The sequence below is a fragment of the Dermochelys coriacea genome, chromosome 1 (genome assembly GCF_009764565.3).
Source record: "Dermochelys coriacea isolate rDerCor1 chromosome 1, rDerCor1.pri.v4, whole genome shotgun sequence".
Lineage (NCBI taxonomy): Eukaryota > Metazoa > Chordata > Testudines > Dermochelyidae > Dermochelys > Dermochelys coriacea.
The window spans coordinates 159,804,013-159,820,886 of record NC_050068.2 but is presented as its reverse complement, the minus strand read 5'-3'; the positions used below and the strand labels follow the sequence as shown (position 1 = coordinate 159,820,886).

Sequence of the window (16,874 nt, the reverse complement as noted above, 5' to 3'; positions counted from 1 at the left end):
TTTTGGGTCCAGTCAATATGGAAGAGGAAGCTGCCCGATTCAAATGCAGAGGGAACAAGAGCTGTACCCTGAGGGTGAGGGAGAACTGAAAATGGTTGGACAAGGAGACTGGGATGGGGAGCTCAGAGGGGAAGACTGGGACTGAAAAGCCTGAGGAGTAGAGACTGGGATTGGCAAGGTGAAGAGAATGGAACTGGAAGAAGGACACAGGTTGGGAAATGATAGGACTGGAACAAGGACAGGTTGGACAGGACAGAGCAAAATGGGTCAAGCTTGGGAGGAATGATCAGAAGAGTCTGTGCAAACAGGAGAACCTTCCTTTAGGTCAAGAGACAGAGGTCTGTGCAGTGGATCTAAAGGTTACAACCCTGTTGATCACCTATGATCAATATGATGCCATAGGATAGATTTTTATTTTTGCAATTTGCTTTATTAAAAAGCCAGGAAATTACCCACAAATAGCTATATTGAAGGAATATTATTAAGGTGGCAAAGGCAAGCACTCAGAAGTTAGGAAATGCCAGAATTAAGGTTGGCTGTGCAAATGAAATATAAGGGCCTGTGATATGCAGAGGGTCAGTCTAGATGATCTAATGGTCCCTTGAGGCCTTAAACTCCATGAAACTATTTCAAGATATTTGAATTCATCTATTGAAGCTGCCCCATATTTTGTATTTTTCAGTATCAGACATAACAGTGTCAGTCTGAATTATAGAAGAAAAGATAGCACACTAAAATTATAATAGTTTACATTATATTTTCAGGCAATAGGCAAATACTGACTGTTGTTAACTCCTAATGTTCCAAGAAACTATATATAATATGCAGGATAAAATCTGTATGTAGTTATTAACTATTGCATCAAAAAATGTCTAGCTGTCCAGGATAATTTACGGCAGTGCTGGACTACAGCTAAAATATATAACAACTAAATTAAAATTTGTTCAGATTTGATAAGACAACAGAATAAAGCCCATCTGTGGAATCTTGTATTTAATGTAAAAATAATTTTGTTAGGATACAGATTTAGCTAGTTTATCTTTTTAAATACCTCACTCTTGTCAAGATAAATTAAAGGTCTCTGAATCATTTGAGACTTTCAGAGAGAGGCAGAGTCAAGTTTGAAATTGGTTATACACTGGAAGTCAAAATGCCACCCACCCACTTCAGTGGGTGGGGGAACTTAATGGGGCTGGTAGTGAAGGAGGAGAGCTCCAGCAGTGAGGGTGGGAGACACATTGAGGGACACCAGTTAGCTCCTCTCCCCCCTTGGAGTATCAGGCACCCATTGGCCAGCTGGAGGGGAAGGGCAATGTTTGGCTCACATCCCCCAACTCCAGGAATTTAACCTGAAGCCTGGGCCATGTGGAGCCTCTTTCATCTCCATTCCAGCAGCCCCATCCTCCTACCCACTCGAAGCTAAGAATAGGAATCCAGTCTGGCAGATAGATTCCCATTCTTGAAGCCTGGGCCATGTGGGTCTAGCTGTTCCCCCAATGAGAGTCAGGAAGGAATTTTTCTTCCATATGGCCAGTTGGCAGAGACCTGGGGAGTTTTTTTGCCTTCCTCACAGCACCTTCGAGCCACAGTAGGTTAAGCAGGAATGTGCTTGCTAACTGAGGTACCTGGTTGAGTTATTAATTCATCACAACTTGTGGCCAGTTTCCAGTGCTGTTAAAAAGATAAAGTGAATGGTTCCCAGAGGTAAAAGACATGGGATTTTGCTGATGTGTCTTGGGCTAATGGGATAGGGTAAGACCTGGTGATACGCATGGGCCAAGGTCCCCACCTTCTGCCTCTGTCCCCCTAATTGGGGCAGGGTTGGTAGGACTCAGAGCCTACTGCGTCCTGGGGGGTAGTCTGAGGAAATCCTACCCCAAGTTATGAGTTATATGGTAGGAGCCCTGTAATTGATGTACTGGAACCACTGAAATGCCTGGTACTGGAGACCAGGACTGATGGGTGGATAGCATCCCTCTCCTGTGTTAAAGTTTAATAAAAGTTGTGGTCTTAAAATCCATCCACGTGTCTGTCCTCATTTTGCCACCACGTCTGGATCAAAATACTTTGAATCTAAGGCATCAAATCGCTTTCAGAATGGTAGTTGTGTTTTGGTCTAGATATCTGAATTGTATAGGTATGGCACCAAGGCTTTTCTTTACAACTATAGCAAGAGCACTCCCATTTACATCTGATTACATTAGCTGTCATAAGCACTTGAAGAATGATATAATTAAAAGGTGGCATTCTCAACCAGAGGAACATTAGAGATGATATCAGCACAATCACTAACTTAACATTCATTTTCACAGAGATGCACCAACGGCAGTTTTGCAAGACTGTTAGGGTGACAGACAAGATAGAGCATATGATAAAAAGCTGCAGTGTTAGCAGCTTTTTATAACAAATTGCGTGGAACAGTGCCCCTTATGGGCTAAAGAACATGATGGGTCACTCCTTGAAGGGTCCACAGTACTACTGCTTACAACCTAATCCCCCCAACCCTTCAAGTAGTAAGCAATTAATATAATTCTAGAATGAAAACAAGAAAAAAAAGTGTATAAATGTTCTTGGTATCTTATCCAACGCCTGACACATATTAATCAAAGAAAAACGCAAAAGGGTAGAAAAGCTTTTGAACAAATTCATAAGGGGAAAATGCACTTCAGTTCTTCCTGTAGGCTTATGTGAAATTAACTTGTTAGTCATCTTGTATGGGGGACCAGACCACATCGCAGTACAACCTAGTTTTGAACAATCAGGCATAATGAGCACTTTTGTGCTTTTTATCTTTAATGTCTTTGCAAATGGTCTGGAGGCAATGCTTGGAAATTATCATCATCTACTTCTGAATGTTTACATGTCAGTTTCCACAACCTTGTATATATGGAAACTTTTGTATTGATTTCAAACATCCTGTTCCAAATTACAAGTCATGTAACATTAAAATGAACTTAGAGAAATGGCTCTCTCTTTAAAACATCAACATCTCCCTAAAAAGAACAATTCATTTTTTTGTAAACCAAGTTTAATTAATTTAGCTATTGTATCTGTTTACTGCTTACTGGAGAAAAAGGAGAAATAGACACAATTCATAACTAACAAAACCTCATTGCATTTGCTAACAGCTGAAAAATAACTAGGTTGCAAAACTGACTTTAGTCCTCAAGAAGAGACAATGATCAATGAAACTTCGATGATTGTAACATTCAGGTGAATGATCGGCCATCCTCAGCCACTGAGTCATCTCAGAAGAAAACAAAGGGTTACATTCCATGCTCTTTAGTCTTCAGTTTTTAGAAGCACTAGAGTCCTCATCATCAAAGGCCAGATTCTCCCAGATTTACATATGGTGAGCAGTACCTTATTATTCAAGTAGTGCCACTGATGTCAACAGAATAAGGCACAACTCAATGAGAGCAAGTATGGTACAATATGATATCTGTAGATAACCATTGGCTTTATATCATCCCCACACAATTGTTAAAAAAAAGCAGATTAACTGTCCTATTGCTTATTTTCTAATCAATAGTACAATTTTATGTGTGTGGATTCTTGGACTGATTAAATACCATCTGGCCATTAGCTGAGCTTTATATTTCAGTATAAACATTACCTTTTACAGTCACATGAACACTCTGGCTTGTAGACAGCTGGGGTTGAACCAGAACATTGCATGTATATTCCCCCTCATCCACTTCCTTCTGCACATCTGAGAGTTTCAATGTTCCATTGTTTTCAAATGCTACTTGGCGATGGTTAAAAGGAAGCAGGTCAGAGTTCTTGTACCATTTAATTGAGTAATATGGATAGCCAATGACACGGCAATGTATATAGGTGTCCCGTCCTGCTATTGCTGTGATATTTTTCATTGGACGGATGCTTGCTGGCCCTGGAAAAGTACAAAGAAACTCTTGAAAATAATTTAAGGGCATACTTGCTAGAGGAAATATTCATTTTTTGCTGATTATATAAATGTTTACAACATCCATTAATGTATCCTGCGTGACATTTCTTCTTAACACTGACAGTTTTTGCTTTTAAGAACCATTTAAGCGGTCTTCCTAATCTTTATGTGCTCTACTTTCTCTCGCCCTACAGCATACATTTTAATTAGGGCTGTGGTATATGATTGTATTATTGAATACTTGTCTGATAAAATCTTTACTGCATTACAAATTAAAGGCTAGGGAATGATTTAATTAAATGTCAAATACTAAAACGTATGCTAAGCTAGAATCCTGTTACACTTGAGAACACTGACAAAGTTAGCATTCATTCTGATGTATATAAAATATAATATCATGAGGATGGGTATTATAACATGTAGAACTACAAGTTCAAGCTAATGTACCATGTGCATGAGTAATTACAATGAATGTAGGACAACTAAAGGAGGAGAGGAAAATAAGAAACACATGCATGCAAAAACTAAAGTAGGAAAACATATTAGTGAGGATGCTAACCCTCATGCTTGAGGAACATAAGTTTAGGAAAAGAGATTGTATAACAAGCTGACTTCACAAGCCAAAGAGGTAATGGGCCTTCCAACTTTAAACCATACAACAGAGTTTCTAGAGGGGGTTGAGGGAGGTGTGAAGATCAGAGAACCACAGTAAGTCAGTTTTGGCATTCCAAGATTCAGACCAGTGCATGCAACAATCTTCTTCTCCACTACAATGAGTTATGTGTGTTTTTTTGAGGAGCTGATTTGACAAGCACCTCTTACGTTTATTCGAGCCTGGTACAGGATGACTCCAGCAGAGTTGTTGGCAGTACAGCGATAAATTCCCCCATCTCGAACTTGAGTGTTAGAGATATTCAGGTAGCTGACCACGTTGCCCTCAGAGGTGATAATCTGGCTGATACGATGATTACCATCTTTGATTATAGGATCTTCATCTAGTGTCCAGGTGATTGTAGGCAGAGGAGTCCCCTTCACATTGCACATAAGGGAGACCGGCTCTCCTGGACTCACCACTTTCTCACTGAAGGCAGAAATGATTTTGGGAGTTCCATCTGAAGAGGAAATGGAAAGCAAATGAACAGCACTTACGCGCAATAAAACTGCTCTCTCTACCTTTGTTTAGCCCAACTCATAAACCAAGAGTTCTGAAAGTGATGCTAGCCCTCATCCTTCAGCAACATAAGCCAACCTCTAATTAATGAAGGTTAGGAAGGATTTTTCCTGTAGACAGGTTATCTAATAACTGATTATTGCAAGGTTTCTTTTGCACCTTCCTCTGAAACTTCAGGTACTGACCACTGTTGGAGAGATGATACTGGACTAGATGGACCATTGCTTTGTTCTGATATAGCAATTCCCATGTTCCTGTGAAAAAGGCTTGGACTCCATAGGCAATTAAGAAGCCAAAGAAGTATAGTGTACGCCTAAGATGTCTGGGGATATACTTATTATACATTTCAGTTCCTTTGAAAGTTAAGGACGAATAACATTGGCCAAAGCCAGGCGTAACTTGTGTATGCTAATTCCACACAGTTCTGTTCAGTTCAGTCAAGTCCTGCAATATCTTTTTTTTTTACCAGTATTAAAATAAACCTTTTCCAAATACAAATTGCTACTCATGCTGATGATGACAATTTTGGTGGTATCTTTGTGTTGTACACAAATCTCCCAGGGTGAAAAGGACACGAAATATATTTTCTTGTGACCCATGTCACAATTTAACCAAAGTCTCCAAGGTGCAAGTGAGAAAAGAAAAGGTAAGGGTTTTCAAAGTATGGAGTAGAATTAAATTATTCTCTATCTGGATAGCACAGAGGGGTAATGGTTTTAAGAAAAATGACACTCGTTTATTATTTAGAAGGTTCTTTCCCAGATCTTGCAATATAGTACACTCTTTCTGTTGTTCTTTTTTAAATTATACTTTAAGAGTGGTGTTTAGAATGGATTTAAATATAATCGGGGGTAAGAATACATCTGGTTCAGCTCATAATCTGTAAGAAGCAGTCTAGTCAGAGGTTTAGAAAACAATTGCGTGTGCCATTGTCTGGATCTAATGCATAGCGTGGCCAGCCAATTTGTTTTAAAGTTGAGAAAATATTAGCATCAGCAAAGACTATAAGGGGGCGGTTTAATCACAGTATAGAGAATAGCTTAAGCCTCTTGAAAACCCCTCTCCCCCCACCCAGTGGGCTTTGCCCTATGGGAATAACTCATTTTAATTCCATACAAGATGTAATGGGGAAGGACATCAGTGACAAGCATCAGTAACTCTAATGTTGTGAGAGAATACGCAGTGCACTCAGCACATTTCATGGAGGCTCAGACCAGCATAATTCCATTAGAAATAGCCTCTCCTTACCTAGTAATCTCAACACAGGATCACACAGAAAACTGAGGGAGATCTGGTGATGTGTGTGGAGCTTGAATTGCTATCCCCACAAAATGTACTGAATCTCAGCAGGATTAAAAAAAAAAAAAAAGTACAGCAGCATTCTCTCTCCCCAGCACAATCACCTAAGAGCATCAAAATGATCATTTCCAGTACATTGAAACACCTAAATATTTCAGCAGGGACATTAGGTTGGGTTTCTTATATATTTTTTCTCTCTCCCTCTCTCTTTGTTCCTGTCCTATTGGATGTGTGACAGAGTATTTAAAATGTCTTCCTTCATCTCTGACTCTCTCTCTTCCTTTCCTTTTCCATGCATTTGCACTGTCATCTCTCACAAAACAAAAAAGCTATTGGCTTTTTATCCTGAATGGAAACTGACACACGACAAATAAATCAGTGAGTGTGCTCAGTATGCACCTCTGCCCTTTTTTTATTCAAGTGACAGGCTTTTTTGGAGATGAAAGCAGACATTATTTTCCCAGCAAGACCCGAGTGTCTTTGAAATCTTTCCTGCTGTCGCTCTCTGATAACCTGCACTCTCTCGACATCATTATAGATTATCAATATGGTCTTTAGGTTTTCTTAGTCACAGGAGATGGTTGCCGAGGTAACTAGGTCCATGCAGGTAATCTCTTCTTTTTCTATAAAGACTAAAAATAGTGGTCATGCCATGACTGCACTACAGCCTCATTAGTGAACTGGCTCTGTACAAATTGATTACTTTCCTCACTTGATTATTATGTGGAACATTGTGTCAGTTACTTAGTATGATCTCCAGACCTTCAGCTGATTTCACAGCCAGCCTGAAAACTGTGTTTGAAATGAAATGTTTGATCCTCAGTGGGGATCTCTCTTCTCTCTTGTCCTGGAGTTACAGAATTTTGGATAGCAGCAGAAAATTAATGCATTTGGTGGGGCTTTTCGGTAAGAGAGATATTTTTCAAAACAATTTCTTTGACACTTGGACCTTCATTTCCTCTCATTTGTTGTTCTGGAGCCTGGAAAGGTACATACATCTCCCAAAGTGTGTGGCTAGCTTCATCCTTCCTAGAGGCACAGGGTCTTCTCTCTCCTTATAATTGGAGACCACAAGCATATTATATATACTGTACTATATACATACTATAACTCTTCACGGTAGCCAGTAACACCACTAAAGTAGGTAATGACTAACCTTCTAGCACCACCTGAACATAATCTTGAGCAGACATCTTGTCTTTGCGTACAAAGCACTGGTATGCTCCACCATCACTTTTGGCCATGCCATCCATAATGAGATTCTCACGGTTGATCCCCATGATCCTCACATTGTTTCCAGGGTTGATGATTTCACCATTTCGGTACCAGGAGAGTTCTTGGTCCTCAGTTCCAGTCACACTGCAGGACAAGGACACTTGACTACCAACACTGCTTTTAACTTTCCGTGGACTGATTGTGGCTTTCAGAGGTTCTGAAGATTTAAGTCAAAAGGAGAGGGGGGGAAAGGAAGACATTATGTATCTTTTTTAAAAATATATGACTAACAGGTGACCTTTCACTGAGAAAAAATGCTTAATAACAAACACACATCACTGAAAGGAGAATAGGTGGCCTTGTTTGCTTTCAAGGGCCTTTTAAGGCCTCAGTCCCACAATTAGTTCTGCACAGGCAGACCCCTATACCCAGTTGGAGTCCCACTGCCATGAGTGGGGCTCTGCCTGGATGCGAGGGTGTCCCTGTGTGGAACTCACTGTGAGATAAGCAAGCAAAGCAGTAAAATAGCCCAAGTGACTTTAATCTCATTGTCACTTTAGATTATTTAAGAATATTATGATATATTTTTATTGAAGTTTGATAATATGTGTGAAAGAAAATTCACAGTATTGAAGTAACAATAGTAAACACAAGGAAGGGAGTCTTTATCCACACACATACCAACACTAAATGAATTTGGATCTGCATTCCAACCACCCTACATTTTGATTGGGCCCAGTACATATATAACAGACCACCATGAAATTTATATCCAGATGGGATTCTTCCCCAGGCTTTTTGTTCAATACCACCTCTATCAACAAGAAATAATTCAAAACATAATACCTCTCTTTTATTGTCTGTGGATATATATTAGGAATTAAATGTGATGAGATATTGTTTATTTAGCATGTTTAATGACCTGTATTGTAACTAATATTGGAAACACTATCAATATTAGTTATTTATTTTACATTTCTCTCTCAGTCTCTCTCTTTCTCACACACACACAGACAGAGTTATAGATACAAGATATTAGACTATAATCTGTAAAATAGATGAGTTAAATAATTATATATTATATTTTATACACACATACACAATTCCTTAGTTAATTCTGCTTTAAAGAATATTGTATAATATGATAATTTAAAAGTTATTATTATTTCCCTATTGAGGATTGCTAGATATTCCTGGTCTGTTATGAGCCTGTACAATATTAAGTGTATATTTAATAATAATTACAAAATTACAAATTTAGCCCTCTTTTTAAATTACTGAATCATTGATAAATGATCCTGATTTTCTTTGGATGTATTTGTTATTTGTAATTATTCGCTGAATAATTTTTAGACAATGGATTGTTCACACACTTTTCCTTATTACAATTTCTTATTCATGTTGTGTGGTTGGAAATCTAAATCAGATGGTATTGTTTCTGCTCCTTTATAGCAAAAAAATTAACAGAAGAATAACAAAAGGCAAAACAATACAGCATTTCAGACTAATAATCATCTATGATAAAATTCATGAGACATTCAGGATTTGCATACGTTTTCATGAATACGCAGGGATTATCTGAATATTCAAAATAATGAATAGCAGGAATCCCAGTGACCAGAGCTTGACGCTTTTATTCAGAAGACTGTTTGCAACTCATCCAGTTCTATTACCAAGCAAAATACATCCTTTATGTGAAAAATCACATAACCATGTGATAAACTGTGTTCATTTTGCACTTCTGATCTCTCATCTGCATTCTGCCCACTAATCCATCTCCACTGAGACAGCTTATAACATTGCAAACCTTGGAGCAGCTTCAAGCAGCCACCATTGCCAATAACAAAACAAGTAACAGCAAAAAAAACAATAACAAAAGAAGCTTCTATGTTTCCTTCTTTTCCTTCCATTGCAAAAGCAAGCACAATCATGGGTGTGAAATTATACTTGCCACATTCAGTCCTGGACTTACGTTTTACATGCAGATGCCCTATCACCTCAGCAGTACCATAGTTGTTCCACACCTCACAAACGTAGTTGCCTGAGTCCGAAGGACGCGTGTTCTCTATCAGCAGACCTGTGACTGTCTGCCGAAACCTGCTATCTGGCTCCCAGGGAACATTGTCCTTCAGCCAACGGTACTTTGGTGCTGGGTGCCCCGATGCTTTGCAAGGCAGCTCCACCCGCTGCCCTGCCATGGCTTTACGTTGGTCAAACCCATCCAGAATAGATGGTGCTGAGTTTGCTGGGTCTGGAAAGCAAATAGATGTTTTCAGTGTAGTTAATTAAGATTATTACATGTTTGAAGCAATATGCTGCTATTTATCCTCCTTTTTTCAGTTGCTATTCCAGAATTTTATGTACTGTAAACTGCTACTATGGACCAGTTATCCAGATTGTGGTATCTCAGCAGTACTGGCTTACATCCAGCAGCATGTACTAACTAAACATTGCAGGATTACTTGGAAGCCCTCCCACTGGATTTTTTCCAGGTGGCAGTCATTCTTCACATTACCCATCAGGAAAGAGAAGAGCCAGAAAGTGTAAACACGGTTCACCTAGAACTAAACCAACATATTCCACCTGCTTCTAAGTGGTCAGAAGGTTTTGAACTAGAAGAGTGAATTATTCCCTTGTCAGAAGAGAAATGGGCAGAAGCAAGGAGCAAGTGTGTTTGTAGTCTAATTGACAAATATTGTATACTCTTAAAAAGGAGTCTTAGACAGCAAAAGTAAACTGCAGCTTATAACTCCACCAAACTGCTCTTTGTCCAGGTTCCCAGAAGACTTTCTTACACAAACAAGTCCCAACTGCCATGTGACTGTTGCTATTTCTATTCTAGAGAAATGTGGCACATTAACTCCATGTTTATGCTTCGATACCTCACCAAACATAATGATCTACGTGCTATGTCTTGTTTTTTAGTCTGTAAGCTCTTCAGAACAGGGGCTGTCATTTTCTTATGTTTGTGCTGCACGCTGTACAATGGGGCCCAACCTAATTGAGGGTATGTATGACCAGATGACCAGGTTTCTGCTTTGCAAATGTCTAATATGTTAGCCAGAAAGGTCACAGAGGCTGCTTGGGACCTAGTTGAATGACCCAACACTCTATCCAGAGGCTTCATGATAGCCAAGTGGTAACAAAAACAAATACAACGGGATATCCAAGACAAGATCCTTTGAGTGAATACAGAACTGCCCTTCCTTCTGTCTGCAAATGCAATAAACAACTGAGTCAAAGACCTGAAAGGTTTAATCTGATCCAGATAAAAAGTGAAAGGTCTTCTAACATCAGAGCATGAAGGCTCTCCTCATCCTTATGACCATGATGCTTTGGGAAGAACGTCAGCAAGAAGATTCCTTGGTTAATATGAAAAGTGGAAACCACCTTGGTAAGAAATTTTGGGTGAGGATGATGGCAAACTTTTTCTGTGTAGAAACATGTATATGAAAGATCTGACACTAGCACCCTGAGCTCTCCCACTCTCCTGACTGGTATAATGGCCACTTAAAAAAGCCACCTTCATCAAAGGAGGCAGCTGGGAGCAGGTCAATTGAGGCTCCAAGGGGGGGCACCCATCATCTAGTCTTTGCTAAGACTAGATTCAGGCTCCATAGGGGAGCAGCATTCTACACATGCAGAAATAGTCTGTCCTGGCCCTTTAAAAGTCTTACAGACATTGGGATGGAAAAAAGAGATCAGTTAGCAATAGGTGGGAATGCTAGGATAGACATTAGCTGCACACTGGTTGCACTAATCTCCAACACTTGGAGTTTTAGGGATAGAAGATAGTCCAGCATGTGCTGAATAGAAGCAAGGACTGGGGGAAAACCCTTTCAGTCTGGATCAAATGGAAAATCTCTTTCATTTAGCCAGGTAAGTGCTCTTATTTGATGGTTTTGTACTATTCAGCAGCACCTCCTGAACTTCCCTAGAGCAGGACTCCGCCACCAATGTCAACTGGGGGCTGGTCCCATTCCCACTGTTCTTGAGATTGATCATGAGAAGGGTCCTGAATTTGCTTGGTGCTGGGCTCAGTACCAACGCTAAGTTTTTTGCAGCATTGATGCTCCTTGTGGCCAGTAGATGGAGTTGGCTGAGATGGATGCAGAGATGCCTTTGATTGAGGGGGAAACTCTCAATACTTCTCAGAGCAGGGCTTAAAGCCCTTATAGATGCTACATCTGTTGCTTACGTGATCCTTCCCCAAGCACTTAAAGCAGCTGAGGTGAGGATCCCTAATCAGCACTGCCTTACCACAAGAGTGGCAGGGCTTGAAGCCCGGAGAGTGTAGCATAACTCCAGTACAGGCACTGGAGACACACAAACAACAAAAAAAAACATTTTTTTTTCTTTTCCAACTCATCTATGCTAATGAACTACACAGATTCTAAAAATTGTACTGCTTATACGCAAAAGAAAAGACTTGCAGAATCAATAAAAAAGGGAGCTCCAGCAACTGTCATGGGCAGTAGGAGGGAAGTAAGGAGGGGGCGGTCAGGGTGGCTCTTCCCTTTATGCTTGTGTGTGGTGCACGAGTCAGCGGAAAGCGCTTGTGCCACCCCAATGGGTATCGCTAGGAAAAAAACTCTCCGACAGCTGTGCTGTGGAGTGGACAAACACCTACAGTGGAATGGACGTGCAATCACTTGAGGAAGAACATCAGTTCTGTAGTATGCTTTCACCAACTGTAAGCTCTACCATCCATCCAAACCAATGATTTTACATGCATTAGTAGCCACTGGGCCTATCTTTGGCAACAACACCTATAAACATTTGTTAGCATGCCGTGCTGTGCATGTGTGGCTTTCAGAAATTACACTCTCCCAGTAACATTTTAGAAAAGCTGAAAGCTATCATAACAAAGTGGTTAACCTGCTCCTCCTTCATCTCTGGTTTGTAGTGTCAGACTACAGCCACAATGTGTAGATGTTGTGTAACAAAAGTTTTCTGTATATATCCTGTTTGGCACTCTGCTGCCTCAACTTGGTTTTGATGGAGTTAACTCAGGAGAAACGCAAATATGGATAGGATGCTAGTAATGGTCCCTATGATATGCCGACACTTCAGTGGACTGTTCAACATCCTATATGTTTAAAGAGCTTCAGATGAACAGTGGTCTTCTCTGCTACTGAATGAAGTAAGTGTGTGGTCTTAATTCCACCAGGGATGTGCCTGGGATGGCTATACGAGCTGCACATAGTGATACAACATTTTATATGCTTTCTAACCCAGACTCAAGACGACACTAACCTGTACATTACCCCTGATGTGTGCTATTTTATGGGCATTAAATCAAACCACAAAGCTGATGAGTTGTGATGTTGCTGCTGTCAACCAGATGATATTGTCCATTATTTTGCTGGAGTGGACAAAAAGATCTGAGGCCCAGCAAAACAAAAAGGTAGACGAAGTAGCACTATCATGAGGGTGCAGAATACAACAGATGCTACAGAGTAACTGAGGGTATGTCTACACTACGAAATTAGGTCGAATTTATAAAATTCAGTTTTTTAGAAATCGTTTTTATATAGTCGATTGTGTGTGTCCCCACACAAAATGCTCTAAGTGCATTAACTCGGCGGAGTGCTTCCACAGTACTGAGGCTAGCATCGACTTCCGGAGCATTGCACTGTGGGTAGCTATCCCACAGTTCCCGCAGTCTCTGCCGCCCATTGGAATTCTGGGTTGAGATCCCAATGCCTAATGTGGCAAAAACATTGTCATGGGTGGTTCTGGGTACATGCTGTCAGGCCCTCCCTCCCTCCCTCCATGAAAGCAGCAGCAGACAATCATTTCATGCCTTTTTTCCTGATTTACCTGTGCAGATGCCTTACCATGGCAAGCATGGAGCCCGCTCAGCTCACTGTCACCATATGCCACCTGGGTGCTGGCAGACGCGGTACTGCATTGCTACACAGCAGCAGCTCATTGCCTTGTGGCAGTAGATGGTGCAATAGGCCTGATAACCATCATCATCATGTCTGAGGTGCTCTTGGCCGCCTCGGTAAGGTCGGTCAGAAGTGCCTGGGCAGACATGGGCGCAGGGACTAAAATAGGAGTGACTCGACCAGATCATTCTCTTTAGTCCTGCCGGCAGTCGTATTGCAGCATCTTCGGCCGAGCAGCCAGGGGATGAGGATGACTAGTGGTCCTACTGCACCGTCTGCTGACGGCCAAAGATGTAAAAGATAGATGGAGTGGATCAAAACAAGAAATAGACCAGATTTGTTTTGTATTCATTTGCTCCCCACTTCCTCCCTCCCTCCATGAAATCAATGGCCGACAATCTTTTCGGTGAGGTCTGTCAGGGGCACCTTGAAAAGTTTAACAGAGATTCAGTCCTACCTAGAATACCAGGGGGAGGGATAGCTCAGTGGGTTGAGCATTGGCTTGATAAACTCAGGGTTTTGAGTTCAATCCCTGAGGGGCCCATTCTGTGTGACAGTTGTTTTTGTTTCTCCTTGATGTAAAACCACCCCCTTTGTTGATTTTAATTCCCTGCAAGCCATGTCCTCAGTCGCCCCTCCCTCCGTCAGAGCAATGGCAGACAATCGTTCTGTGCCCTTTTTCCGTGCAGACACCATACCACGGCAAGCATGGAGCCCGCTCAGATCACTTTGGCCATTAGGAGCACATTAAACACCACGCGCATTATCCAGCAGTATATGCAGCACCAGAACCTGGCAAAGCGAAACCGGGTGAGTAGGTGACATCAGTGCGGTGACGAGAGTGATGAGGACATGGACACAGATGTGGGCACCATGGTGCTAATGGGGCAGGTTCATGCCATGGAAATCTGATTCTGGGCCCAGGAAACAAGCACAGACTGGTGGGACCGCATAGTGTTGCGGGTCTGGGACGATTCCTAGTGGCTTCGAAACTTTCGCATGCGTAAGGACACTTTCATGGAACTTTGTGACTTGCTTTTCTCTGCCCTGAAGCGTCAGAATACCAAGATGAGAGCAGCCCTCACAGTTGAGAAGTGAGTGGCTATAGCCCTGTGGAAGCTTGCAAACAGGTCTGGTCGGGAATCAATTTGTAGTGGACAAATCTACTGTGGGGGCTGCTGTGATGCAAGTAGCCAACGCAATCAAAGATCTGCTGATATCAAGGGTAGTGACCCTGGGAAATGTGCAGGTCATAGTGGATGGCTTTGCTGCAATGGGATTCCCTAACTGTGGTGGGGCCATAGACGGAACCATATCCCTGTCTTGGCACCAGAGCACCAAGCCAGCGAGTACATAAACTGCAAGGGGTACTTTTCAATAGTACTGCAAGCACTGGTGGATCACAAGGGAAGTTTCACCAACATCAGCGTGGGATGGCCGGGAAAGGTACACGACGCTCGCATCTTCAGGAACTCTGGTCTGTTTCAAAAGCTGCATGAAGGGACTTTCTTTCCAGACCAGAAAATAACCATTGCGGATGTTGAAATGCCTATAGTTATCCTTGGGGACCCACCCTACCCCTTAATGCCATGGCTCATGAAGCAATACACAGGCAGCCTGGACAGTAGTCTGGAGCTGTTCAACTACAGGCTGAGCAAGTGCAGAACAGTGGTAGAATGTGCATTTGGACGTTTAAAAGCACGCTGGCACATTTTACTGACTCGCTTAGACCTCAGGGAAACCAATATTCCCATTGTTATTGCTGTTTGCTGTGCACTCCACAATATCTGTTGGAGTAAGGGGGAGACGTTTATGGCGGGGTGGGAGGTTGAGGCAAATAGCCTGGCTGCTGGTTACGTGCAGCCAGACACCAGGGCGGTTAGAAGAGCACAGGAGGGCGCGGTGCACATCAGAGAAGTTTTGAAAACCAGTGTCATGACTGGCCAGGCTACGGTGTGAAAGTTCTGTTTGTTTCTCCTTGAGGAACCCCCTCACCTTGGTTCACTCTACTTCCCTGTAAGCTAACCACCCTCCCCTCTCCTCTCAATCACTGCTTGCAGAGGTAATAAAGTCATTGTTGCTTCACATTCATGCATTCTTTATTAATTCATCACACAAATATGGGGATAACTGCCAAGGTAGCCCAGGAGGGGTGGGGGAGGAGGGAAGTACCGGGTGGGGTAGTGGAGGAGGGAAGGACAAGGCCACACAGCACTTTAAAGCTTATTGCACGCCAGCCTTCTGTTGCTTGGGTAATCTTCTGGGGTGGAGTGGCTGGGTGGCTGGAGGTCCCCCCACCACCGTCTTGGGCATCTGGGTGAGGAGGCTATGGAAGTTGGGGAGGAGGGCGGTTGGTTACACAGGGGCTGTAGTGGCAGTCTGTGCTCCTGCTGCCTTTCCTGCAGCTCAACCATACGCTTGAGCGTAGTAGTTTGATCCTCCAGCAGCCTCAGCATTGAATCCTGCCTCCTCTCATCATGCTGCTGCCACCTATCAGCTTCAGCCCTCTCTTCAGCCCGCCACTTACTTTCCTCAGCCCGCCACCTCTCCTCCCGGTCATTTTGTGTTTTCCTGCACTCTGACATTGTCTGCCTCCACGCATTCGTCTGTGCTCTGTCAGTGTGGGAGGACAGCATGAGCTCAGAGAACATTTCATCGTGAGTGCGTTTTTTTCGCCTTCTAATCTTCGCTAGCTTCTGGGAAGGAGAAGATCCTGTGATCCTTGAAACACGTGCAGCTGGTGGACAAAAAAAAGGGACAGTGGTATTTAAAAGACATTTTATAAAACAATAAGTACACTCTTTCACGGTAAACCTTGCTGTTTACATTACATACATAGCACATGTGCTTTCGTTACAAGGTCGCATTTTGCCTCCCCCTACCGTGTGGCTAACCCCTTCCCCCACCCACCTCCCCATGGCTAAGAGCGGGGAACATTTCTGTTCAGCCACAGGCAAACAGCCCAGCAGGAACGGGCACCTCTGAATGTCCCCTTAAGAAAAGCACCCTATTTCAACCAGGTGACCATGAATGATATCACTCTCCTGAGGATAACAGAGAGATAAAGAATGGGTGTTGTTTGAACACCAGCAAATATACGCTGGAATGCTTTGTTCTATAGTGATTCTCGAGTACGTGCTACTGGCTTGGTGTGGTAAAGTGTCCTACCATGGAGGACGGAATAAGGCTGCCCTCCCCAGAAACCTTTTGCAAAGGCTTTGGGAGTATATCTAGGAGAGCTTTATGGAGATGTCCCTGGAGGATTTCTGCTCCATTCCCAGACACATTAACAGACTTTTCCAGTAGCTGTACTGGCCGCGAATGCCAGGGCAAATTAATCATTAAACATGCTTGCTTTTAAACCATGTATAATATTTACAAAGGTACA

The 16,874-nt window shown here is 42.3% G+C and overlaps 1 protein-coding gene across 1 annotated transcript in view; it reads right to left on the bottom strand.

Annotated features, from left to right (window-relative positions):
* DSCAM (DS cell adhesion molecule) overlaps positions 1-16,874 on the bottom strand; it is a 636,299-nt gene that overhangs the window by 230,786 nt on the left and 388,639 nt on the right. Inside the window, 4 exon segments of the mRNA XM_038408200.2 lie at positions 3,617-3,892; positions 4,723-5,019; positions 7,534-7,809; positions 9,565-9,843. Coding sequence (XP_038264128.1) covers positions 3,617-3,892; positions 4,723-5,019; positions 7,534-7,809; positions 9,565-9,843 — 1,128 coding nt within the window.